Source organism: Corvus cornix, chromosome 12 (assembly GCF_000738735.6).
Source record: "Corvus cornix cornix isolate S_Up_H32 chromosome 12, ASM73873v5, whole genome shotgun sequence".
NCBI lineage: Eukaryota > Metazoa > Chordata > Aves > Passeriformes > Corvidae > Corvus > Corvus cornix.
In genome coordinates, this window is record NC_046342.1 from 13,809,547 (window position 1) to 13,835,409 (window position 25,863).

General features: G+C 44.0%; 1 protein-coding gene across 2 annotated transcripts in view; it reads left to right on the top strand.

Annotated features, from left to right (window-relative positions):
- Positions 1-25,863, top strand: part of SYNPR (synaptoporin) — a 111,484-nt gene that overhangs the window by 78,975 nt on the left and 6,646 nt on the right. For both annotated transcript variants that reach the window (XM_039558925.1, XM_010390187.4), the window contains 2 exons: positions 1,287-1,411; positions 20,094-20,292. In XM_039558925.1, coding sequence (XP_039414859.1) covers positions 1,287-1,411; positions 20,094-20,292 — 324 coding nt within the window. The remainder of the gene's footprint in view (positions 1-1,286; positions 1,412-20,093; positions 20,293-25,863) is intronic.

Below are 25,863 nucleotides of genomic sequence, written 5' to 3' on the forward strand. Positions count from 1 at the left end.
GTGCACATGGAAAGCTCCAAGGCGGCCGAGTGAAACTCAGGGCTTTGTTTATGCTGCAAATAGGGAGAACAAAGATTAATGGCATGTTTTGCAAAGCCTTGTACAGCAAGAGAAGATCTAGTTTTTCTATTTATTATATTTTTAGTCCTTTATTTTGTTATTATATCTGCTTGCTGCATAATTTTTCAGTGTCCAAAAACATGGTTTCTTTCCCAGATGTGTGCACTCTTTGTTTCCTCTGGGTTGCTGATTTTAGCTTATTTAATTGTAGCTGGGATTGGGCATTTGCTTGCCATTTCCCATATCTGCCCCTCTGTAGATCTCACAGTAACTCTGTTAAAGCTAATGGAATTACTTCAGAGCTATAGTGCTGCAATCAACAAAATCTGACCTATCTAATTTAAATTACAACTGCATAAATAAACTGTCCCCTCTTCTGCTTAGGGTCTTCCAAGGAAGCCTAAGTCAATGATGTTTTAAGATACCCTATGCTAGCTTCCAATTCATTTCTTTGAACCCTTGATATTAAAGCTGATGTGTCTCTGCCCTGCATACTCCCTCCTTCATTATTTTTCTCCTGGAAGATTAAGATGTGATATGGGTTTGCATCAGAACCACCCAAGCTCTTTGTTCCTTTCTAGTTTGCTTATTTTAGCTGAAGTCTGGAATTCCTTTCTGCTTTGTAGTCAGTTTACTTCACCTCTATATCCACTTTGGATTATGGTAGTAATTTAGGAAAAGTAATTTTAAAAATACTGGGGTTTTTTCCAAAGTCATACATAACCTGGGAGAGGGGCAGCTCAGTTCTGTGTTTTGCCACATAATGGGATGGCGGCCATGTGAACTGTCTTGGTCTGCTACTGCTACTTCTGGTTGCGCCTTTTAAATACTTCTGCCAGTGTTTTGTTTGGGTTAAGACTGACTCATTGTGCTCAGTCAATATTCATCCTTCTCTTCTTGTCCAATCTCACCTGTCAGTGGGGTGATTTAAATAACTGCCTGGGTTGTGAATCCCAAATGGAGTTCAAGACAGGAGGGAAGAGCTGAGATGGCTAGCATGGATGAATGGTGATGTGTCTGTGTGTCAGCAGAGCTTCATGTTTCATGGTTCTTTGCATTTGCTTTTGGGAAGGGTGCAGGAATAATGTATGGCAATGCTTTAAATGCAAGGAGTGATGGATAACCTGACCCAAGGGGGCTGGTGCTGCACCAAGAGCTACTGCATGGATCTGCTTGTGGTGGTTGCTGAAACGAAATAAAATTAAAATGTTGTTTGTTTTTGACAGCTTTTTGCAATCTTTGCATTTGCAACATGCGGTGGGTACTCTGGAGAGCTGCGCCTCAGTGTGGACTGTGCAAACAAGTCAGAGAGTGACCTCAGCATTGACATAGCCTTTGCCTACCCCTTCAGGTAACCCCAGCTGGCTCGCGGTGGTTCGGCGCTCGGGGGCTGGGGCTGGCCCAGCTTCATGGGGATTTCCTTCATTTGTAGCAGATTTCAGTTAAGCACCAGTCTGGGGCTCCAGAATTTTCCTCTGGTGTGCAGGAGGAATGAATTTGGCCAGACGTGGTGTGGATGGGGCCATGGCAACTGCTGGGAATGGGAGCTCAGCAGAGGAGAAGAGAAATTCCAAAGCCCTGTGGAGGCCAGGAAAGCTCAGGGAGTGGAAAATGGCAAGCAAGGAAAAATTAAACAACACATCATCCCAAGATAAAAAACTATAGTGTAGCTATTAACTAAGCTGGAAATGAGAGAGGTTTCCCATCCTTTGCAGTAGCAAGGATCTGAAATAGCTACTCCAAAGGAGGGGGAAGCAAAAAAACAAAATTAGTTTGAACCATAATTTTGAAATGCTTTTTGAAAATTTTACTAATTGCCTGTTTGCATCTCTTGGTGTCTGAATGCTTTAAACCTAGTGATTTAGGAAAACAGTTTTTATAGCTTTTTAAATGTTTTTTTTAAGTACATCTGAAAACTGTAGTGCATATATATATATATATATATATATGTGTGTGTGTGTGTGTAGATATGTGTGTATATATATATATATATAAAATATTCATGCCATTTAAGATCCTGCTTCAAAAGAGCATCTACAGTCTTCTTTTTCTAGATATGTCAAGTCCACTGCAGTGCAGAAACCATTCACTTTTGTGTAAGTGTTTTCTTCAAGGAATTGAGATTATTAAGAAAAGAATGCACAGTTCAATCTCAAGTCTAGTACACTATGACTCTAAAATTATTTTTCTTCCTTGGGAGATCGCATGCTGTTTTGCTTATGATTACTATGCACAGACCAGACTTGAAAGCATCTATTTCTCTAATGTTCTAAGATACAGCAAATTCCAGACAGTGGGAACTGAATTTGATTCCTTGAAATGTTATTCTTGCTTGGCATACATTTATTACAAAAAAGTCACGTTTTCTGGTATTACAAGTGTTTGGTTTTTTGTCTGGAACATGTCTACATTTTCTTTCATTTCTGCTTAGTATGCACAGGAGAGATCCTGAAAAATGAGTTATGTGAGTTTGTAATTTGATTCACTTCATATAGGTAATTTCTCCTACATTCATGACAAATACACCCTGTAGTGAAGTGCTTTTAGTTCGCATGATTATAAAATAGTATTTTATTTTAAAAGTTAATAAAACAGAGAGAAGTAGCCGTCAAGTGTCTCCTGGTGTTTCACCAGGCACATCAACCATTGTTTCTAGAAGAAAGTGACTGGATCTGCAATTTCCCATAGTTTTTTTACTTATTAGAAAACTGGAAGTAATTGATAGGTAATTGTAACATTCCAGCATGTTGCAGAGATGATGCAAAATAGGGTTTATTTGCAGGAGGGATCCAGCTGAGGCTGTAGCTGGCCTTTGAACTCAGCACGCTGTCTTGGTTTGAAAGACAGGTGTCTGTTAAGGAAGGCAGCAGCCTCCTTTAGAATGGCAGATGCAACCCCCCTTCCCTCTGAATTATTATAATTTTGAAATCAAGGGGCTTTCAGGCAAAGATGTGGGAAAATAGGAGTAACAGTTCTTTACTATTATATATCTCTATGTGTATAACAAGGCAAACAAACAGCAATAACTCTGGCAGTAACAGCGAACAATCACAAACCCAGTCCCAGCCCTCTCGGCTGTCGGGCCCTTTCCCCTCGGGTGCAGTTCCGCTCGCAGCCGGCAGGGGCGCTGGCGGCTCCCGGTGAGCAGGGCAGGTGCGATGGTTCCCCCGCGGCTGCAGGGGGCGCTCCGGAGCGAGCTCGGGGAGCACGCGGCACTGGCGGCCTGGGATCCCGGGGAGGGATGGGACAAAGGCTCCACAAACCCCTGGGCAGCCGATCCCGGTGTCCGGCCGGACCCTCGGGAACAGCAGGCTGGAACGGCAGGGATGAGCACAAATCCCGGGTGGCAGATGAGGTGTATCAAACTCCGGAGCTGCAGTGGAACCCCCGGAGGTCTGGGCAGGCAGGACGTGCGGGGCTACAGCGTAGAGAAGGCTCGAAGCAGTGACAGGGGCAGGGCGGCCACAGTCCAGCTCCCAGTGGGGCAGGGAAAGGCGGGCTTGGGATCCTGGGGCTTCTCCGGCAGAAGGAAAAGCAGCCGAAGAAAGCAGCCTCCCTCTCTGTCCAAACGCCAGGGACCGACTGACTGCACACCCAGATGAAACAAAAGAGTAGCCAGATGCACCCCACCCCCATAGCCACCTCTTTTGTTTTCTTAAGTACCCAGCCATTTGTCCCGCTAGCAACACGAATGGGGAAAATTCCTTTAACAGAAAAAAAAAAACCCAGGAGAGCGCCTAAAATCCCAACACACCATAGATGGGAGGTATGGCATGTACAATGGGGTGGTTTGTTACAGAGCAGATACTGTAACACGCATATCAAACAAGGAGGCCTGTGGAAAAGAGATAGATATGGACTGAGTCTTGATAGATGTTTCAGAGATGTTTATTTCTCCAGCCGCATGGCCGGAGCTCTGCCGAGGAGCTGCCGCAATCACGGGACCCGAGGGTCCTTGCCTGCGCAGGGAACACAAAACAACCAATGGGGAATGAGGCTGAGCAGGGGCAGGGGAACCCCGTGTCTCCCCCCAGGGCCCCTCTCCCAGGACCCCACGGCAGGGGGGAGGGCCCCAACAGAGGTTGGCTATGTGGTATAAATATACCTGAAATGTGTGGGTGAGAAGGGAGATGACAGCCAGCTGCTGTTTTAGGAGAAGCATGAATATACTCAGATTTTGTGCAATTTGGGGTTTTGATTGCAAACCTGAGGCACGTGCAAAAAGTGTCCAGAGATGCGCAGATTACACGAGGCAGCAGATGTGTGCCTGGAAAATCTGGCCCAGTGCTACCTGTGGAACTTGGTGTCATCTCAGTGTTTTATCTAAATATTCCTGTGACTTTCTCATGTGTTTGCTCTTTTTGCTTTTTGCCAGTGCTCCTTCCACAGAATGGAGATGGGATGCTCTAAAAACAGAAGTGAGATTAGCTGGGAAAGGTAACATCGCAGAGCAGTGAATACACTTGGAAAAAGCACTTAGAAAAGTTCAGGCTCTCTAATCAAGACTGTGCTTCTGAGTCTGAGGCTGATCTCCCTGCATGGGCTTGTAGGTGTTGTGTAGGTAGGATGCATTTCCCACCAGTTGTCTTGCATTCAGGTCCATCTTCACGTGGCATTTCGCTTTCAAATGCCTTCACAGTCCTGATTATTGGCTGTCGGCTGGGGAAGGTGTAGGTGGAAGGAGAGAAGCTGCTGAGCATCTGACACACCCCGCTGCTGTTGGGGCTGTCAGCAGTGACACTGAAAAAGTCAAAATACCTGAGTGCTGCTTTTTATGAGCTGCACCTTCCAGCATGACTTGAAATGAAGAAAGCTGTGCTACAAGCTGCTTTCATTTCTGTTGCTGTGAATTTGAGGCTTTATTTTCTTCTCACAAAAGATGAACTGCTAGACCTTGGCCAGTAGATGACAAGTGTCAAGAGCTTTAAGCTGGTATACAAAGTCATAAGGCTGAACAGGACAGCTTGGCAAAGAAAGAAGGCTTGGGTGTTTTGGAAATGAAATTGAAGGAGCCTGAAAATGTTCCCATTAAAGTAAGATCAGAATGGGCAGGGAGCTTTCCAGACTGAAGGGATGGGTATTACGCTTGTGACCACATGCTTCTGGGGCCAATCAACTGAGCTAAAGAAAAGGATGCAGGAGGGCAAAACCAGTGGTGGTGGGGTGTGGGGATGTGTGATTAAAACATAATGGATGCCAGTGTGACTTCAAACCAGTGATTCATGCAGCCCCAGGCCAGTCTTGAATGCACTGAAGCAGTTCTGCACTCCACAACAGGTTGCTCCAGCTGCTCCCAAAACAAAGGAGCATCTTCACAGCTGCTTAATGAGATTTTTCTCAGCCCCAGCCTACAAACTGCAAAAGTCTCCAGCAAGAAATAAAAATGAGTCAAAGAGAAATAATTAGTACTATTAGACAGGGAGTTTTGAAACATATCTTTAAACTAATATTAATTCTTTCTTGTTCGTTTTTTTTTTTTTTAACTTATGGCTGTATGTAAGTTGTGCTTGGCTCCTGTGTTGTCTTACTGCTGTTGTAACTCTGGCAGCAGGAAATTGTGGAGCACCAAAAGGAAAACCCAAAGAAAACTTTTTCACAAGGTGGCTGCTTCTCATTTCTGCTGGAATCACTTCCTTAGTTTAGTTCTGGACCTGGATTCATTTGCCCTTTGAAAAGGGGGAAGTGAGGAAAAGCACAAAAGCCCACTTATTGCTAGAGACCACCAGAGTAATCTGGTGCAGTGGTGCTTTTGCACAGCTGGGGGACAGGATCCCTTTGGAGAAAAGCTGATGTCTGTGTAGGGTTGTTGTGTCAGGATGGAGGGGAGGCTGAGCCATTCCCATGTGAGGGATGCCCTGTCCTAGACCCTCTGCTCTGAGCTCGCGTTACTAGGGTGCAGTAACCACACAAGAGCCCCCCCCAATACTGAGGTAATTAACCTCAAATCTGGCTCCACCATCTCTCCTGGAATAGGAGATGAGATGGATGCTTTTCCATCCACACTTACACCGATTCATTTAAGCTTCCTGCAACCCATGCCTATGACCCTGTAGTCACCCTGTAATGTGGATGTTAACCTGAAGTCTAAACCCTAATATCCTCCAACAGTGTCTCCTGGAGCTCTGCCACACTCTTCTACAGGTCCTGCCAGACTCTTCCATGCCTACGCTGATATTTATAAGGATGTTTCAAATAGTGACCTGACGTTTCTTCTCATTTTTGCCCGATTCTAGTTTTATTACAAAGCATTTCTTTCCTTCCTCATGTTTTAAAGCACAAATCAGCCATTCTTCGGGATACCTGGGTACGCATTTGAAAGTTTAACCGGTTTAGATATAGAATCAATTTCTTTGTTCCTACAGTAGCAGTTTTTCCCTAGCATTAGGATCTGTGCTTTATACAGAGTCTATTGCAAATTTGGCACACATTACGATGTTCATCAATTTGACCCTCACCCAAGCAATGATTCTTTAAGGGGTGGTAAAAAATGTCAGCATTTTGGGATTATTTGTTACTTGCACAGTCCATCACCCTTTCAGATTGGATTTGTCACTTAGCCAAGTGCCCTGAAGCAGTATTTTTTTGTCTGTAATAAGAGTCCTAGTGAAGGTCCTATTTGTTTATTATTTTCTCTGATCCCAGCAACATTCTTATCATGTACTTTGTTTTGCCGTGGGTTTACTTTGATAGTAAGTGATTGAATAGTACACCTACTGTGCACATATTTGTTACTGGTATTCACTATTTTAAGACGCTTTTTCATTAGTCCTCCTAAAAGCAAGTATTTTTGTTTGCTTAACTTACTGAGTCTGTACTAAAGAATTTTTGCTATATAGTTATTCATATCGCAAACTTGATTTTTACTTGCAGCTGGCAGAGTTGCACTGAAACATTTGGGCTTCTTCAACTACTGATTTAAATGAATCTTTGCATCTCAGAAGTGCTCTCGTGATGATATTCTGGGAGAGGTACTCTCTGCTGATGCCATCACCTGCTGCTTTGTGGTTATGTCCTGTCCTGGCAAGGAAGGAATGCTGTGCCATACCCTGGCTGTGGGTGATGCTGATGGGGTCTATGGCTCGTGGGAGTCCCATGAGCAGAGGTGGTGTGCTGGATGGGTCTGCAGGGCAATGGGAAGGGAGAAGCATCTCAATACAAGCCCCTAAGTGTGCTGCCTGTTAAGTCTTGAGGCAGACCCTGGACTAAAATCTCTTTGCCTGTAGCTTTTGGAGGTGCTTTAACCCAAGCCTACATACACAGTATATCCGCAAGTTAAATGCTGCAACGGAATTCATTTGGAGTATCTCTTGTCTTTTCTTGGGGCATCCATCCTGAAAGCTACTTGGAAAATATTGGCCTGGAGGATGACATTGTTAAATTTTAAACAGTCTCATGTAAGCCAGTGGTTAGGTGAAGTGTGTGCAGAGGTGTTAAGAGCACTGAGCCACAGTTACTAGAAGGACAGAATAGGATTTCCTGGTGGTGCTAACGTGAGAGCCTGATGAAAATACATCTTTGCACATCTTTGTATCACAGGAGTGAGCAAAACAAATGTTTTCCATTTTATTCTAAATCACCTATTAGTATCTTTTCAGTGTGCTAGTAAAGCTGTCTCTTCAAGTGATTCTTCCTTCTGAAGGAAAAGGAAATTGTGTTTCATGGGAGCTTTTCATTCACTTTAAGTGTCTCATTTGATTAAAGACATTCCCATTGAGCACTCTTGAAAGTGTTCACCTCATCTGCGTGTGGTAGGTAGTCTAGTCTTCCATTTGAAATATGATAGCCAGATTTGAATTGCCTACTTAGAAGCTACAAATGATAATTAAGGAGAAAGCATCTAACTTTTTGAGCTCTGCATCTATCTTTCTTTGGAAAAGGCCTCTGCTAATGTTTGCACATTTCTGTGCCAGTCTGTACTATCCTTCTATTTTTTGTCATCCATTTGTAGTAAATCTTGCTTCAGAATTCAGTGAAAAACATTCTGGCTGAAAGATTATAAATGTCTGTGGTGGCTGGGAGACTGAGAGCTGCTGGTAAATAGAAACTCTTTCAACTAAGTAGTTGCCTGCAGTGCTGACTTTCAGGCAACTGTGGCGGGCTTTCCTCCCAGACTTCTCAGGAGGTTGGAGATAGGAAGGAATAAAGTCACTGAGTCAGCTAAACTCCTTAAGGTTTGTGTTTTATTTTTTGTATGTCTTCATCTTACAGAGGATGCCCCTTCTGCAAAACCAAACTGTGGCCTCATAAACCTCCTGTGGGTAGACAGGAGCAAAAGCAAGCCAGCAGGAGTTGTGCACTGGCTTCAGGTGTGCCCTGTGCCAAAATGTAGATGCCCCAGTTCCCAGGCAGATTTGGCAGAGCTCTTGGGAAGGTGAGAGGTGCTGGTTAAACTTTGCATGACTCATTCCAGCTTAATGAAGGGAGAAATCTCCACCCTGGAACTTCTTAGAACAAAACTTGGTGCTTTTGAGAAGCTGCTTTTGTACGAGCAGGAGTTGCAGGGATGATTGGGTAGAGTTCAGAAGACCACAAGCTGTGTCACAGTGGTCCCTTTGGGATCTGCAATAGGCTGTTCCATGAAAGCTGCATTAATTTAGTCCCTTTTCTTGCCAAACTGTGACCACCTCATCTAGCACTACAGATTTGGGGTTAACAGCTGAACTGATGAGGAAGAATGTTCAAAATAACATCAGCAAAGTTGGAGATTTTCACCAATATCCCTGTTATATAAACTGGCTCTGTAGGCTGGGCACTGAGGGCTCAGTCATGGCTTTAATTATCTTCCACAACTGTTTCAAAACCTGATCTCAGCAGTGCTTTTTATACCTAGTTTTGACCTCTTAATAAATAGTTTGCCTAACCAGGACTTCTACATTTTAGCTACTATTAGTGGAAACTGGAAATTGTTTGAATGAGGAAACTCTGCTTGCATCCTGCTGAGTAAAATTCATTAAATCCTTCAGGTTACAAATGTCTCTGATTGTGACACCTTCACGAAGTATCTTCATATTTAATGTGACTTAATGATGCAAACTGAAGCATTAAGACATATGTTTAACTAGGAAATAGACCTTTTTTTCTCAGTTGTGATTTTTACATTCTAGTAATTTATAGGGCTGTCCAGAAAATTGCAGCTCAGTTTTTCAAAATATTTTTTTTTTTTTTCCCAATGGAAAGCCGATTAAAAGATTTTATGCCTTTGTGATGTGAATGCAAGAACTTTGTGAGCTATTTAAAGTATGGCCACAGCACTTGCTGGCAGTGAAAGCATCAGAGACCTTGGTGAAGTCTCTGCACTGAAGCAAGTCTGGAAGCAACCTGAACATGGAGCTTGCAAAGCCAAACTGAGCACTGATCAGTGAGCTGTTGGTTTAGTTAGAGCTGTTTGCTCTTAGATTGTCTCCTGGGCTGGGGAAAAGGTGATCCAGGTCTGCAGAATAAGTAGTTTTCTTTTCAGCTTTGAATGAACATAGTTTGTAATAGGGAAGAATACTTCACATTTTTGTAACTGGCTCTAGTGATTAGAGAGTGAAGCCCATAGTTCAGAGCCCTGATGTGATTTTTGCTTGCTTGTGCATGGCTACAGACTGCTGAAGTAATTAAAAACTGAAAATCAGTGTTCTCCAATGTCCACAAGTCTTCAAGGACCATGCTGACTCTGGAGATACTGTCTTTAGACAAAGAGAACAGTAGAATAGGAGAAAATGGGCTTTTTTACTTGGGACAGCTGTGGTCTGCAATAACAGCTGTCCATGAGTACCATGTACAATGTAATTCCTGTTGTCAGAAGTAGATGGAATTATTGCTGGTTTGATTAAAACAGGTAAAAATAAGGATGACTTTGTGACTTTTCTAGTTTTGAGGTCCTCCTTTTGACCCCAATTACAATCTCCAAAACCCACTTTGCAGAAATCTTCAAGATTGGCAACTTGACCAAAGAATGGTTGTTACTGCCAGTTTGCACTTTTGAAACTGTGGATAAAGGCAAATGCCCTTTTCTCACAAGTGAGGGACCAGAGATGCTTCCAGTCACCCTTTGTTCCTGCATGAGATCTATAGAAAACCACCAGAAATCTGGTAAAACCACATCTTCAGCTTCTCTTGAGGCTGACCTGTGCATGTGGTCCTCTGCACAACTGTGTTGTTGAAGCAAGAGATGACCCACCACCCACCCCCACAATTTCATGTCTGGTCTGGATGGCTTGGCTTCTGGGTCAAACTATTTTGTAAACAGCCAAGGAGCTGCAGCCCAAGGGTGGCAAAGTCTCTGCTTGTTCCTGCCACTGGTGTGTTGGGCTGTCCACAGGGATTCGGTGCTTGAGGAGGTCAGAGGAGGAGGATTTGTAAAACCATGAAGTGCCCAGTTAATTGCACAACCAAGGACCAGCTGGTGGGTCCAGGCAGGATTTTTGTGATGGGGTAGCAGTTCTGCAGACAAAACAACTTATCCAGATATTGAGGTCATCTCAGTTGCTGCTAGCATCAGTGTTCTCCTGCTTCTACTTTGTAGTTTTTAATCCCTTAAAACTTGAAACAAACCCATCCTTGAGTGCTGAACTGGGGCCATAGGGTAGGCTTGTCTTGCTTTGCAACTCTTCACACCGGTCAGTTCTTGTCCTCTTGTCCATGTACAAACATTGCAGGAACACTGAGCTCATGGCAGCTGGAGGGAGAAGGAAAGTGGTAGCAGGTTTCTGGAAATGGTTTCTGCTGCAGATAAGAGAGGACACTTTCTTAAAACTTCAAATTGTAGAGCTTTTCTTTTGGCACTCAAAAATTGGATTTTTGATGAATTTGGAGGGTCCACTTGATCCAGACTGGCTGATTTTTCTTCACAGAGGCTATATTTTATGCTTAACACTCTCTTAGTGCCAGAAAAAATTCTTCATTAATTCTTTAGGCCAAATTTATTCTTAAAGTGGAAGTCACTTTTGGATTTGTTAATATATGCAGCTTTTTCACAATTTGAATTTTTAATATATATTCATGAATAGTCTCTGTGGTATTGTGCAGTGATGGTGTTTTATCTGTGCCTGCCACAAAGGCTTTTCCTAAAAGTCAGACTTTAGGCAACTTCCCTTGCAAATTTATTTTCACACATTTTCATGCTATCAGTACAGAAGCAACCAAAGCAGCCACCCTTCGGCTTTGCTTTGTTTGGCATTTGATCCCATACCGTGGATGGCACGTGGTGACCCAGCTGAGGGACAATCAAGCAGATGCCCTTCCCCTTTTCCCTGCTCCAAAATGTGCATCTGCTGTGCAGAGGCCCTGAAGGTTTCCCCAGGACTTTAGGGAATGGGATACGCAGGATGTCTTTGGTCTCCTCTCACACCTGGATTCTACATTAATTTATTTGCCAGGAGATTAATGCAATATTTTTCATTCAGTAGACTCTGGAGAGGATATGTATGCAACCCCATGCAGCACAGCCCCACTCAGTGCCTGTCCTCTCTGGATTCACACTTCCTGGTCTATTCAGGATGCAGAGGTGTTGGCAATTTGTCTGCAGGTGCATCGGCACACCCACAGGTCTCCTTGGCTCCTGCCCCGTGCACTGCTCAGCCTGTGCTGGAGCCCACCAGCTCCCTGAGAAAAGGATTTGTCATATCCTTCCAATGTACATACTGTGACTGGGAGTTTCATTGGAGTCATGCCATAAAACTCTACAGGGAACTTAATGTGATTGCTTAAGTACATTAGGACAATATACTTGAGAAAGTTATATACAAAGTAATGTTGAAATACAGCACAAAGGAGTAAATGTTGCTGCATCTTCTGTAATTGCTCTTGTATTTATCTCAGTTGGTCTTGAGGGTGAAATTGCTGCTTTCAGGGTTTATAGATCTGGATGAAAATGTATGTGAACCACTGCTTGTCACGGGGTGAAGCATTTATGCTTTCAGGTGGTTCTGGCTGATCACCAGGTGATGCCCAAGAATTTGGAATACTTTGACATGGAGTTCATAGCCCGTTTGATGGTAGAAGGGAAGGTGACCTGGAGGAGGTGTGAGCAGCTGCAGAATGTGTTGGGGTGTAGGAACAGGGGATCAGCAGTCCCATATTGCTCCATGCAGAAACATTGTCCAGGGATTTGATACATCCACTTCTGAGAAATGGTCTTATTATATTCAATTACTGGTTTAGGCCTTTTCTCTATGATTTCTACTGCTTGTTTTTTATCTGTAGATGTTTAGATTTCTGTAGACCTTTCTCCAAATGTAAGCTTTTGTTTGGCTCTGACAGGAGCTTCTTAGTTTGGAAGCTGTTTCCTGTGTCTGTCAAGAGGAAAGGGCAGCAGAAGGGACATGAGAGCTATGGGTTCAGCCAGGATTTCGTGATGGGACCAGGTAACATTGGATAGTTATTTATGCGGTGATGCAAACGTATGCCAGTGGCATTTCCAGGTCCTATAATTTGCCTTGTTCCATGAACATGATGCCTTTTTTTAAAAATAATTAAGGGTTACCTTCCTTCAGAGATAGTAGCAAAGCTTCCCAGAGACTAGAAGGCAGTTTGTCCCAAGAAAATAGCTTGGCAAAGGGGAATCAGAGTGTAATGCTACCAGTCCATACCACAAAGAATATAAGTGCCCAGTCTGGGAAGGTATTTGGGTTGTAAAGACTGGTGGAGCATGTCTTTGAGCACTGTGCTCTGCTTGCACAAGGAAAAGCATGTGTTCCTGAGAAGAGCTGTGAAATTATCTTGGGAGATAAATCTGGGTCTTGGATGTAGGCTTGGAAGTGGGGTTGGGATCACCCACTCAGCTTTCTGAGCACTCCCAGCAGCATGTGTTCTATAACGAGCCTTTTTTTGTTGGCTTTTTGGTGCTACGATGGAGTAGTAGGGTTTGCATTCCTGCTACGTGCACAGTCTGGGGAGGCTCATTCCTACGGCTGGCAGGAATCCAGATGTTTCTTCCCCTTCGGAGTGTTGTGCAGGCTGTTTCCCAAGAGCTTTGTGCTTGCAGTCACTGGGAGCGGGTCCTGCAAGAGTGCTCTCAAGCTGGGGGTATGGCACAGGTGCCTTCTCCCCACCACCAGTGTTGTCCCTGTTCCAGTGTCTTCAGACCCCGTCCTCAAAAGAGTTGTGTAGCTTCTCTTCCTGGAGGGCTGAGCACCTCGGGGGGTCTCAGACTCACTGTCTTAACAGGAGAAATGAAATGAGGGGGAGAGGGATGAAGCAGAGGGACCCATGTGGTACCCAGCTCTGGGCAGGCATCATGGTGAACTTGCTCGGTGCTGGGAGAATTGCCCCTGTCCCAGTGCAGCACACAGTGTGGTGTGCTGCGACAGCAGCTGTGCCTGGCAGCTTGTCCTGATAAACCAGTACTGTAGGAAAACAGTGCTGGCCAAACATTTGCAGTACAGCTATATGCTAGTGAGAGCTGGGAACCTCTCAAGCTGAGAAATTGGAAGTATGAGGAGGGAAATATTTTCCATTATTTTGACTGGACATAAACCAGAAAAGAGCGTAGGTTGCTACAGCTTTCCTGGTTAGCTTCCCAGCAGCACCTTCTGGGGGGTTTTTTTGTCATGCTGCTCTGGACATGGATTTGGATAAGTATAAGACACTAAAGTCAGCTGTGACAAAGAGGAGATCTTTAGGATGTTCAAATGTCCAGGATAGGAGCTAGGAATAAATGTTTACAAGGTGATGTATGTCTTTGTGTGAAATGACTGGTAGTGTTGAATAATTCTAGAGTGATGTGGGCTTTGGAATTTATAATTTTGTAATAAATTGAGAGGTTTTATTGAGCAGACAGAAGTTCAAAGTGAAATATTTTCAAATACTCTTTGATCAGCCAACTCTATTCTTTCTTCCTCTAGAAAGGAAAGAAACAAAAGACCAGGCTTGAATTGTGGAGTCAGATGACGAATTTTAATTTTGCTTACTGTCTCCAGAGAAAAATGAACCGATTTTGTAGGGGCAGGTATGTGGTACAAACAAATGTGCTGCTGCTCTATAGGGCAGGAGGGTACTGAAGGCACCTTTGGGTGCTGGGGAGTCTGGAAGGGTGTTGTTTTTTGGGACAGCTGGTAGAGTGAGGTATGGAAAACTGCTGGGATAGTTAGGAAGGATGAATGAACATCTCACCATTTTGAAAGACTGTGGTATATGCAGGCAGCACTGGGATGTGCATCATGGCAGATGGGCAATGAAAAGGTAAGGGATGGGAATACTTGAGTAAGTGGTAATTTCTTCATCTTGGGAAAAGAGCTGTTGGAGAGCAGCTTGGGGTGAGAAACAGTGCTGTCATTGCTAGCAAAAGGGTAGAAACCTCTGATTTTACCAGAATAGCGCAGGTGCCAAAGGGCCAGGGGGCAGTCACCTCCATGGTAGCTGCTGTGCTGCTGCTGGGCAAACCCCATCTGATCCCCAGAGTTGTCCAGGGTTTGAGTAACATCTCAGCTATTTGACTTTGAAGGGCTGGAGAGAACTTCAGCATTAATGGCTTCAAGGTGTTCAAATGTGGTATTAACAGGCTAACACTAACTTCAGCAGCTCCTGGATGCCTGGGTGAAAAGATTCAGATCCTGTGGGAATTGGTGGATAATGGTTTTGATGCTGCGGAGTCCCCCCCACTCAGAAGTTTGTCCTTGGGGGGCAGATCTGGGGGGAGGAGGAGGAAGAGGAGAAAGCTGCAGAGCTCTCTCCATCCGTCCTCCCAAACACTGGCTGGAAGCCTGTTCCTTGCTGTGTGAGCAGCCTTGCAGATAGCCAGGATTTAGCACCAAGCATTCGGGGGTGCCCAGCATTGGGGGAAGCATTCTTTGCAGTGAGAAGAACAGGTTGTGAAGAGTGTTGGAAGTCAGTGGACCCCAATTTCATTAAAGAAAGGACTTTTCATTTGCAGGCAGATTTCTACTTTCACCTGACTATTAGAGATGACTTTCAAAGTGGTTTTCTTAATGCGGATAATATCTCTAGAGAAGTTTTACAGGAGTTACGAGCTCTGTTGTGTGAGGAAAGGCTCCCATTTATTTGTGTTCTTCCACTAAACCTACAAAAATTCCATATTTAGAACCTCAAAAAGGTACATTTGCCCAGGGACTGGCTGGCTGGAGGCACTTGTGTCAAAGCACACCAGCATATTCCTCTGAAATGAGGGAACTCCGGTGTTTTCAGGGCTAACTGAAACAAATACCTTTACTCTGTATCCCAGAGAAAGGAAGATGTAAACCCTTGTCACATTTTTGTGCCTCAGCAGAGCAGTTTGACTTGCTGAGGGGCTCTGTGCATGTCAGCATTTCACTACCGTATTTTGAAATTTAATTTTCCCCTCATTTTGAAGAATATCAGCCAAGATAAACATTTCCCAAGAAACCCGTCCACAAGCACTACTGCAATAACTCATTTCTAGTGATGTGTTTCTCTCAGGGATTTGCAGACAGTAAAGACAGTTGACAGTTTGACTGCCAGAAACAAGTTGGGGGGAAATACAGCCCAATGAAAAGATAATGGATCTCTGGGTTTTTGAAAGCACGTGTGTGGGTGTTGCAGATTTTGTTCCAGCATGTTGTAGACAGGTTGGAGGGTGGATTACAAGATGCTATTTTCAGAAAATAGGACAACCTCCCAAAACAGAGAGCTTTTTTTTTGCCTGTTTTTTCCTAGATTCTAGTAAAGGAATGGAGAAACACTAACCCTCATTGAGAATTTTTGGAAGCAGAACTTTATTTGTTATTTATTAATCCACACACCGATCAAAGCCCAGGAGAGGAAATCTGTGCTGGTTCATCAATAAGATTTGAGCACATTCTTGTGTTAATTGCATGTTCTGTTGGCTTCAAGTCTAAGCCCTGTGTGCATTGTTGAAGGGGGTGAATCAGACAAGATTAGATCACTCACCCTTCTGCTTGGGCTCTTCTGTGTCTGCTGGTAGAGCGAGACAGGTCTTTGGGGCAGTTGGCTCTGATGATTTTCATGCTCAAAGATCATCAGGGGAACTAAACTGCTCAAAAAAATAGTGGGCTATGATTAAAAGAAAGCTGTGGCTTGAATATTGTACTGAGGAAGTTGTGGAAGAAAAGGCAACTTCACATGGAGAGAGCGCAACATCTGCTCCCCCACGTACATGTAACAGCTGTAGCTTTGTTCAATGTGTCTGGCTTCATGTATTTTTTTCAGAGCAAGGGTAATTAGTGTCTGAAAATGTAACTGCTCTTTGCAATTGTGGAACTATGTAAAAATCCCTTTTTTCACTGTAAAACATTCCTGCCCTCTTTTGATCTTGTCAAACTAGACAATACAGCTGTCTTGTCATCATATTTCCCACGGCAATGGAAAGTTTGCCAAGTGGTGGAAGAAACGTCAGAAGCCCTTAGTTACTGTGACTTCGTCAGTGAAATTTGACTGCCTTTGATGGACTTGCTTCAGACTGAAGTGAATTTGAGGGAATTTGGGCCTGCATGGCTTGGCCATGGCAGTTGCTGTTAACAAAGGCGATGGTGCCAGTAACGATGGGCAGCGAGGATGACCTTAGTGCAGCTCTGCAGAGTGTGGGGTGCAAGGTCACATTCCAAAGTCAGGAGCTTTTTTCCTGAATTCATATCAATACTCAGGGCAGTACAAGGCAAAAAAATCCTGGAGGAACTTACAGGGGGAAAGGTTTCCCTAATTAAGTAAACTCATTACTGTCGTGTTCCTTATTTGCATTGTCCATCAATCAGTGAAAATCATTCCTGTTAATGCAGCCTAACAGATGTTAACGAAGTGCAGAGGGTGTGATTGCAAAGGGTCATTCTTGGGACTCCTGATTTTTTTTAGCAAAGGGAGAGTCAAAGGTGGAATGGAGGGGTGGTGCTTGAAATTGGAAAAGCAGCAGAAGGAAGACACTGGCCAAGGGTGACTTGAATGAAAAGGTGGAGTGTAAACAATGAGAGATAAGAGAAGATGAAAGAAGAGTAAGAAGAGGAAGTAAGAGACAGAGCAGGTAGAATTATATCAAAAGTGTGTGGCAGAGGCAATTGATGTTTTGTGAGTCATCACCAAACCATCCTGCCCCCAGAAAGGCTGACTCAGCAACATCAGTAGAAAAAAATCAGAGTTTTCTCTCAAAGATGCCATTCCAGATCATAGCAGTTTCAATTAGTGAAACTGAATTTTCTGTCACTGATCCTCCCCTGCCTTAAAGAAACTTTTCAGCTGTATTATGTAAAGTCAGCATCCACCCTAACCACCACAGGGCTTGGCTCCCTCACTGCTCTTCCCTGCCACATCTCTTCTTCCCAGGTCTGAATCATGGTCTGTTTTGGGGCCCTTAGCACAGCAGAGATCTCGGCTGTTTTGGCAGAGGTGAGGTGTACACAAGAGGCACCAATTACTGCATATCTTAGAGGCAAGGAAATCTAAAAAGACATGCAAGGGAATAAAAATAACTTGATGGAAGATGGTTTCTGTGTTTTCCTATCCCTGACAGTGGCTTGGCCACAAAAGCACTGCTGGGAAGGTACAAGTGTGGTGTTAATACATGAACATTTTTTTCTGGCTTATGATTCAGAAATAAGGTGCAGTCAGGAAAGCAGAGAATAGAAAAGGAAAATGGTCTCAGTTGCATTACAATGTTTTGTAAAGGCTGGTGGTTGTTGATGATGAGACTGGGCTGTGTTGACTGTGGACAGTCAGAAGGCAGCAGTGGGCAGCAACTCCCAGTCTGAATCTTGACAGAAATATTCCCTAAGTTGTTTCCTCTTTGGTATGCACAGGAGTTTGAGCTGCTACTTGCAACACCACGTTGTCCAGTCTGCGTTTCAGGACTCCTGGGGAGGGGAAAAGAATTCCACTATAAAGATGTGTTGTACACAAGAAAATGCATGCAGAATTGCCTTGTTCTTCTTTCTCTTTTCCCCAAAGCACTTGGATTATATTTAATGTAGCTCAGCCCAATTTCACAGTGCTTGTGCAAGTGATGTGACGGGAGGTGGTAACAAAACCACAGAGCTCCCCCCACTGCATCAAAGCCTGGCTTTTGCTGGCCTCAGCTGGAGGAACAGATCCCACATCCTGCATCAGGGCCCTAAAACAGCAGCCATGGTACTTGAGTGTGGTCCTTCAAATACAGCAAATGTCATGAGTTATTGAAGAACCAGAAATCTGGAGGTTTGGACCAACAACAGCCAGCCAAACAAAACCCTCCTAGCCTTGAGCATTGAGTTGCAGTCCGGGCTGACAATGAGATCCTTGGTCTGCTAGTGGGCAAGAGCAGACAGTGGTGCCCACCTCTGGCTCTGCACAACATTGCTGGTGTTCTTCCCACCCCAGACTGCAACTCCATGGTCTGGGTAGGATGTGAAACCTGGCTTGAACCTGGCCTTGAGCCCTGATGAGGACTGTGAGGACAGCCTCTGGCTGCACAGCACTGCATTCCCCTGGGGAAGAGGGGATGGTCCACCTTTCTTAACTGATCCAGAGCCCCACAGAGCCTTTGGCAGTTTTCTAGGTGCTTTGAAACAGTTTTGTTCTGTGTCACTACAGCTCCCAAGCAGCTGTGCAGAGGAAAACAGAGAAAGCTTCCTTTTTAGACCATGCAAATAATGCATTTCAAATCTTTCCATTGTCTTGGTGATGGTTAAAACAATACTACTTTCTCTCCAGACTGCAAAATTGGCATGACAGGCACTAGGAAATCATACTTCTCCTTTTATTCCCCAATTTTAGAAAAGAACAATAAGCCCTGATGAGAAGTGTGTGTGTGGTGATGCCAGGAAACAGTGAAGTCAGGAAACCGATCATGAGCATTAGGATCTCTCTCATGTGTTCAGATTTCATCAGGCTTTGCTGGCTTTATGCAAGAAAGGCGATTCAGCCACTGCTCATCTCTGCAATCTGGGCAGACTTGGTTTTTGTTTTCATCCCACCACTACTACAATGACAGGGAATAAAATTTCTGAGTCAGATAACTGGCTGCTGGTGAAAAGGTCCTGCCTACAGGTTTGGGTACATTTAGTCTGGACAGCAAAAGCAAAATGTCATCCAATCCTCCAATGTCCATTAATCCATCTTCTGTGATTTCTGCTGTGGGTACTTTGTTTTCCTCTGGGGAATTAACTTTTTATTTAGCCAAATGTAGTTATGGCTGCTGCTGCCACTGGCTTGCTGTTGCACACATTAATTGCCCTTGAGCAGAGGAATATCTCCCAGAGGGCCTAATCCTTTCTCAGCACCAGATCATCAGTTCTTTAATTGCTGCTGGCTTCGTCCCCTCCACTCACCCTGCATGGAGCAGAACAACATGATCCCTCATTAGGCTCCATGTCCCCACTGATGTGAATCTAGGCCATGCAACAGGACCTGCCAAAATGACCCCTCCATGTATTCTTTCTTTCTTTCTCTGAATCAGAAATTTAAATTATTACAGAAAAAAAGGGTCTTGCAGGAGCTTCCAGACAGAACTACAAATCTGTTAGCTCAGTCACTGATAAACAGTGTGTGAGTATAAAGTTAGGGCTTAGGTTGCTTAAACCAGGGCATGTAGACTTCTTCTTTGATCCAAGTTGTGTATTTCTGCTGCAGCTTGATTTTAAAAGGCTTTAATGTAGAAGCACTATGTGGCTTGCAGCCCTATGGGCTAACAGCCACAGGTAGCTCTGCACTAGACAGTTTTATGCAAGGAATTCATGATCATCCACACATGGGTATCCCATGGGCTTAGTACTGAGGATAAGATCTGTTTTCTGCTGCCGGGATTGTAAGAATTCAAGAATCAAATTGTTTCTCATGTTATCCTTTTTCAGTTGTTGCCATGGCAAAATCCCAGAGAGGACGGGGAGGGTTGTACTAAACCAGTGGAACATAAACTTTTCTCTGGGATTGATTAAAACATGTATTCATGTGCGCAGTCTCACCTTGGCACTCACAGGGAAGTAACCTCACGTGTACAAGCTGCTCTGAGGAGCACAGCCCACAGCTGCCAGTTATTCACAGGGATCAATGCACATCAGGAATGAGACAGAACAAATATATTCCTCTTTATTCAGATAAGAGTTTCCATTTTCTGTACTTCACCTACTGCTCTTTGGGATGTTTTCTAGGTTGCATCAAGTGAATTTCGAGGCTCCCACTTGTGAAGGCAAGCGCCAGGAAAAGCTTGCCTTGATAGGGGACTTCTCCTCTTCGGCGGAGTTCTTCGTCACCATTGCAGTCTTTGCCTTCCTCTACTCACTGGCTGCCACCGTGGTTTATATCTTCTTCCAGAACAAGTACCGTGAAAACAACAGAGGGCCTTTAATTGTAAGTATTTACAGCATTTGCAGTGTTTTCAAACGTAGGTCTTCACCTCTTGCTTTTTTGGTTATTGAGGTTTGGTCATGGTCTGGGAGATCCAGGTGTCCCACTGCCCAGAGCATCTCTACATTCACCTGCTTTTTTATCTTAATGGTGATTTCATATTTTAACACCAAGGGTAATGGAGACCACATGCAGGAGGAGTTTAGTCCTGTATGTACTTATGAAATTCTGTGCTTCTCTCCCACTGCCCACAGTTATGATGATCACACAAATAAAGAACATGTAGCTGAGTGGTAGAAGGATTGGGGTCTCAGCTCTATGTCTGTGACAGCAGAGCTTCGTTGGTGGGGAAAACAGGGAAGAAGAGATCTTAGGCATTGTCCTAGCAGACAGACGAAACCATGATGAAGCCCCTGATCAAAGCCTAGCCAGGGAGATTGGTTATTGCTAATTACTGCAGGGTTAAGCCAAATTATTTTCCTTTCAAGAATTATGTGGCTGTTTTTCTAGCATGACACTGAGCTCCCAGCATGTTTGTGTCTCCACACTGGTTTGTGAGCCTTCCAGTTATCATTGTCTGCACCCACCAAGCTGTGGCTGTTCATGCCTTTATTTTTCTTTTTACTGATTCCTGAAGGCTTGTGATAAAAAGCAGGTGCTACTGTGCATATATTTTCTCATAAACTGAGACTGTAAAGCCAGTGAGGGCTGTTTTGGTCCAGGTGTCTGTTGCCTGTCTATGCATCATGACCCATGGTGCACCCCATGGTCTTGCTGGGCTGCCAAGCACTGGGTGCTGACCCTCACCTGCATTTGGGTTGGGTCTCTGCATCTGTGGGCTGTAGGGTTGCAGCACGATCTCTCTTTCATGGACAACCCTCTCCCTCATGACTGTAAGGAGGAGGTTACTAAGGGAGAGAAAATACTTCTGTGAAGGTGGGGGGAGTTTATCAAGGACCTATGTAAGGAAAAAGTTAACTCTGGATTTCAGAAAAATCTAAAGTTTATGACTGACAGAAACCAGACATTTTGCTGAGACTTAAGTGGCTAAAAGCCACCAGTAAAGTATATCAGAAATATCTAGCAGGAAAAAAATAAATTGCCAATGCAGAAAAGCTGAATCTATTAAAGGAAATAACTACTACAACAACAAAAGATTAAACTGTAGGAAGGTAAACTTAGCATTGTGGTTTGAGGGAAAGATTTTCCTGCTTCAAGGAGGTGTGAACTGTTTTCTTTGAGTTTGCATAATTCAAAACTGATGAACTTTTACCAAAAAAAATTCTCCTTCCATATCAAAGTAAGTTAATTCTCTTCATTTGGGGGTTCTTGGGATCTTTCCTGTCCTAGAAAATGGTGAGGACATACGAGGAAATCCTCACAGGGGAGATGAAGAACAGGCAAAATAACGGGGACCCTCCAGAAAGAGTAAATAAATAAAGTGCCTTGCTTCTTCTTGGTATCAAGTTAGATCTCATTTCAAACTGTCTCATCAAAGGATTAGTTACAGAATTCTGCCATCTTAAGTTTCTTACGGAAAATAATTCTTGCTTTTGACCAACTGCATTATCCTCTGTAGCAATAGAAAAAGGAAAGAGAAACAATAGTTCTGATATGTCACGTTATGATATGGCCACTTGCCTTTGTCCAGGACTTTCCTGAAACAGCCGTCGTGTCTGTCACAGGATGCACGGCACAATCCACTACAGCATTAATGTCACATTGACTTAATTTGTTCTGTGTAATGGATTGTAACTGAATCTACAGGTTAAATTTAAACACTGTCTCTTACCAAAGCCTCTGTTTGCAGTTTCCCAGTATTTAAACCAAGGCTATATGACCTTATTTGTCCAGAATATAAAGATGCTTTTGAGTTTGTCCTATAGCAAATGCAGCTCCTGCTGGTGAGTGGTTCTGGGAAGTGGCTGAGGGTTATGGTCAGGTTATGCCTGCCAGGAGGATAGTCCCATCTTCCCCAGCCAAATGCTCCTGCAACTCCTGTGCACTGCTACCTCTGTTGTATTTGGTATTTTTAGAAAAAAAAGGACCTTTTTTGCCTGGAGCACACCCTTGTGGGTGTCCCTGGACACTCTCCAGTGCAATGATTGCAGCACCACAGCCTGACTGAGGACAGGTCCCTCTGTGGAGTGAAGTTGTAGGGAAAATGCAGAGCCCCAGCCAGAGAAAAAGCTGGCAGCTGTAGCCAGGAGGAATTCAGGGATCAAGGAAAAAGAAAACTTGGAGTGAAAACCAGCTTCTCAGGGCTGCAGTGCTCACCTAAGGGATGTCACACGCTCTGTGAAGGAGGCAGGCAGTGTATCCTCCAGCTCCAAGCAGATGCTGCTCTGAACTGACGTGTATCGGATCAGATGTGTGAGTATGTCTCATCCCTGAGATTTTTCCTTCCAAAGAAAAGTGCTGCAGAAATCTGTGGTGCAGCAGCAGCCCCCAGCACGTGTTGGTGCAGGAGGCAGGGCAGCCCTTGCTCTGTTTCATCACCAGGCAGGATCAGTGCATCAGGCACCATTTCCAGACTACCAGTTTTTTTCTTCTTAGTGAAGAGTTTGAAGATGATAGTTTCATCCATCCTTGCTTCTGCTGCAGTGCCTGATCACAATTTCATAGTTAAAACCATTCCTGTTTTAAGCCTTGTATTTCCTCTTGGCTTCATATTTTCTCAGTCTGGGATGACATCTGCCTTTAAGCAGCACCCTCTCAGCAGCTGCCTTTTCTCCTGGCAAATTTTCAGGATTTGAAAAATGAGTATGACAGGAGAAGTCAAGAGAGGAAAAAACCCCTTTCACTTGAAATTTTTTAATATTTTTTCAAAAAGCCCCTGCACAGGCAGTCGGGACACATCAATGCATTATCAAATTGCAGAAGCCTGACTGGGTGCAGAAGATATGATTATAAAGAATTTAATGACCATTAAGTCACAAGAAACTTGCAGGGAAAATTTCAGTCACAAATGTTTTAAGTTTACTTTGTTTATACAGATACAGGGAAATTAACTGCGTGTGCTGAGATCTCAGCGAAGCATCACTTTAACGGTGGAAAAATATTTTAGCATTTAGTGTGGAATGAGGCATGATAACAAGGAAATATTTCCAGTGGGAGAAGCAGTTAACTCCTTCCCTGGCTGTTTGGATGGCAGTGGTGTGTTCATTCACTATGCAGTAAGCCATTTCTGTTGATAACATTGCCTGTCAGGTTTTGGGGATAAAAGTCTTCCTTTTGGTTGCACAGAGCCCTGGTTGTGTTACTCATCCATTCCCACAGGGCTGGCAGCAGTGAGTGCTTGCACTATGTGCCCTCTGCTTCCCTTGCTGGCTCCCTGAGGGGTCATCTGAGGGCATTCCTACAGATAGATGAACCCAAGAGAGGACCTTAGATGCCCAGTTTCTGAAGGAACAAGGAGCAGGTTACCAGGGATTCAGTACCTCATAGGTATGTGCTGTGTGTTTCTGAGCTCTGCAAACCACAGCTGTGATTTTCATTCCATTGTGAACTCCCACATGGTGCATGCGTGCAGTGAGGAGCTGGGGGCTCACCTTGGTGGGTACAACGAGGGCAGCAGCTTCTCAAGTGACTGATTAGTGCTCAAGAGCCAGAAACTTTTAAAAGAAATTAATTGGAGGTGGTGACTTAGGTTTTTAAGAATGCGATGTACAAAATGCCACCAGTTTTCTGTATATCCCCATCTCTCAGACCAAACCAACCTAAGCTGGTTTCCACTCATTTAACACTGCATACCTGGGGAGGTACTGCTGGTTTTTGATGAGAGCAAAGATGAGCTGCACGCTGGTACTGCCAGCCCAGGCATCTGTGTTGATGCTCTGCTTCAGGTCTATACATTTGGAGCTTCTTGCAAGCAGAGAATAACCAACCCAGTGCGGATACAAAAATGCTGTTAGCAAGAAATTTTCCGCTTCTTTCTAAGCCTGTGAGACACTTTTCTCTCTCATGAAGATAGTAGCAGAGTTTTATAAACTATGAACACCTGCAAGCTTGCAGAGCTTTGTTTATGGTACAGTAGAAAAATATTTTGACAATGGATGTTTTAGGATTTTAGCCAATCACCCCAAAGGGTGGCTGATCCTTTGACCAATTAGACTATGAAGAAAAAAGTGAGTTTGTAAAATAATTAAATAAATCAATCTTGCTGCACAATTCCTGCCTGCTGGATCTCTCTCCTCTCCTCGCTATGGCTGCAGGATACAGTAATAACCCAGCTGTGCTGAAGTTTTAGCAGATCAGGGATAGGATTCCATATGTCTCTCAGAAAATAATGAATAGGCACAGTCAATGTGTATCAGTCCCCATCACTCAGGCTTCTTACTTTTCTTATGGTTTCTTTATCCCATATGTGCTCTATTTAAAGTCCATGTGCTGACAACCTTATATGCCTTCAGGTTTGTCTTTGGGAAGTTATAATTTGACCATGAGAAATGACATGCATTCATGTATAAATGTAAATCACTTTATTAATATTCCAATCAATTAATATAAATGCATGAAATTATTCAGCCAAGAAAGGTGACTGACATAGCCCTGAAAATAGATAGTTCATTTTTATAGTGATTACTTGATAATCTCATTCTTACGGTGCATAAAGATGCTTACATCTTAAGAAGATGAGATCTTTCCTTTGTATCTGGAGTCCTGTGAATAATCACATTATTCAGAGAGGCATTTGGTTCCTTACATATGTTGCAGATCGAGTGAATTAAGTACACCCTGGTCTGCCCTTTGGACACCTCTTTGATCAGACATGTTGTACTTCCTCACCTGTGTCCAGCTGTCTAGAAAATAGAGAGGAAAAGAATAAAGAGCCATCTACAAAAACAAAGACTGAATCCTTTACAGGTGAAAAATGAAATTAGGAAGAACCTGGCTATTTCTTTGCATTTCAAAGAGCTGTTTCAGCCTGCTGTTGTCATCTCCTTTTGAAGCACAAGCCAGGGTGACCTTGCTGTACATGCTGGTGCCTCCCAAAGGGCTCTGCACTTCCCTGCCAGAAGCAAGCTTGCAAGGCCTTACACTATTGCAAGAAGCATGTAATTCTTTCAAAGCTTCATTTGGCAGAAAACCTGGGGTGGGACCTCGTTCAAACCAAAAAAGAGCTAAAATGCCACTGTAGGAAGGCGTTTGCTTGCTTGCCTGCAGCAATCTGCTCTTGGCCACTTTCCTGGCTGGGACCGGGGCTGTGGCTCTTGCTGGGGTAGTTCTTGAATTTTTAGGTTGGTTGTGACTGTAAAAGCAAATCCTCTGAGTGGTTTGCCTCTGCTGGGTAAAGAAATCTCCCTCTGCTCCTGCGTGGCTGGCCATGAAACCTGTTGGCACTGCTAGACAGGGTCTGACTGGGAGGGTTTATGGACTTCAGAATTTGAGGAGTTGCTCCCTTGGATGCTGTAAATGTGGGAGAGGGTTTTCCCGAATGGAAAGGTTTTGTAGCATGAGCCCTACATGGAAGCCAATTACAAGGCAGGAGCTGCGGCTCTGTGAGGGAGGAAGGATGCCAGGAGCCCTTTGGCCAGGCCAGAGCTGAGGTTTTGCCTGTTTCCAGCCATGACA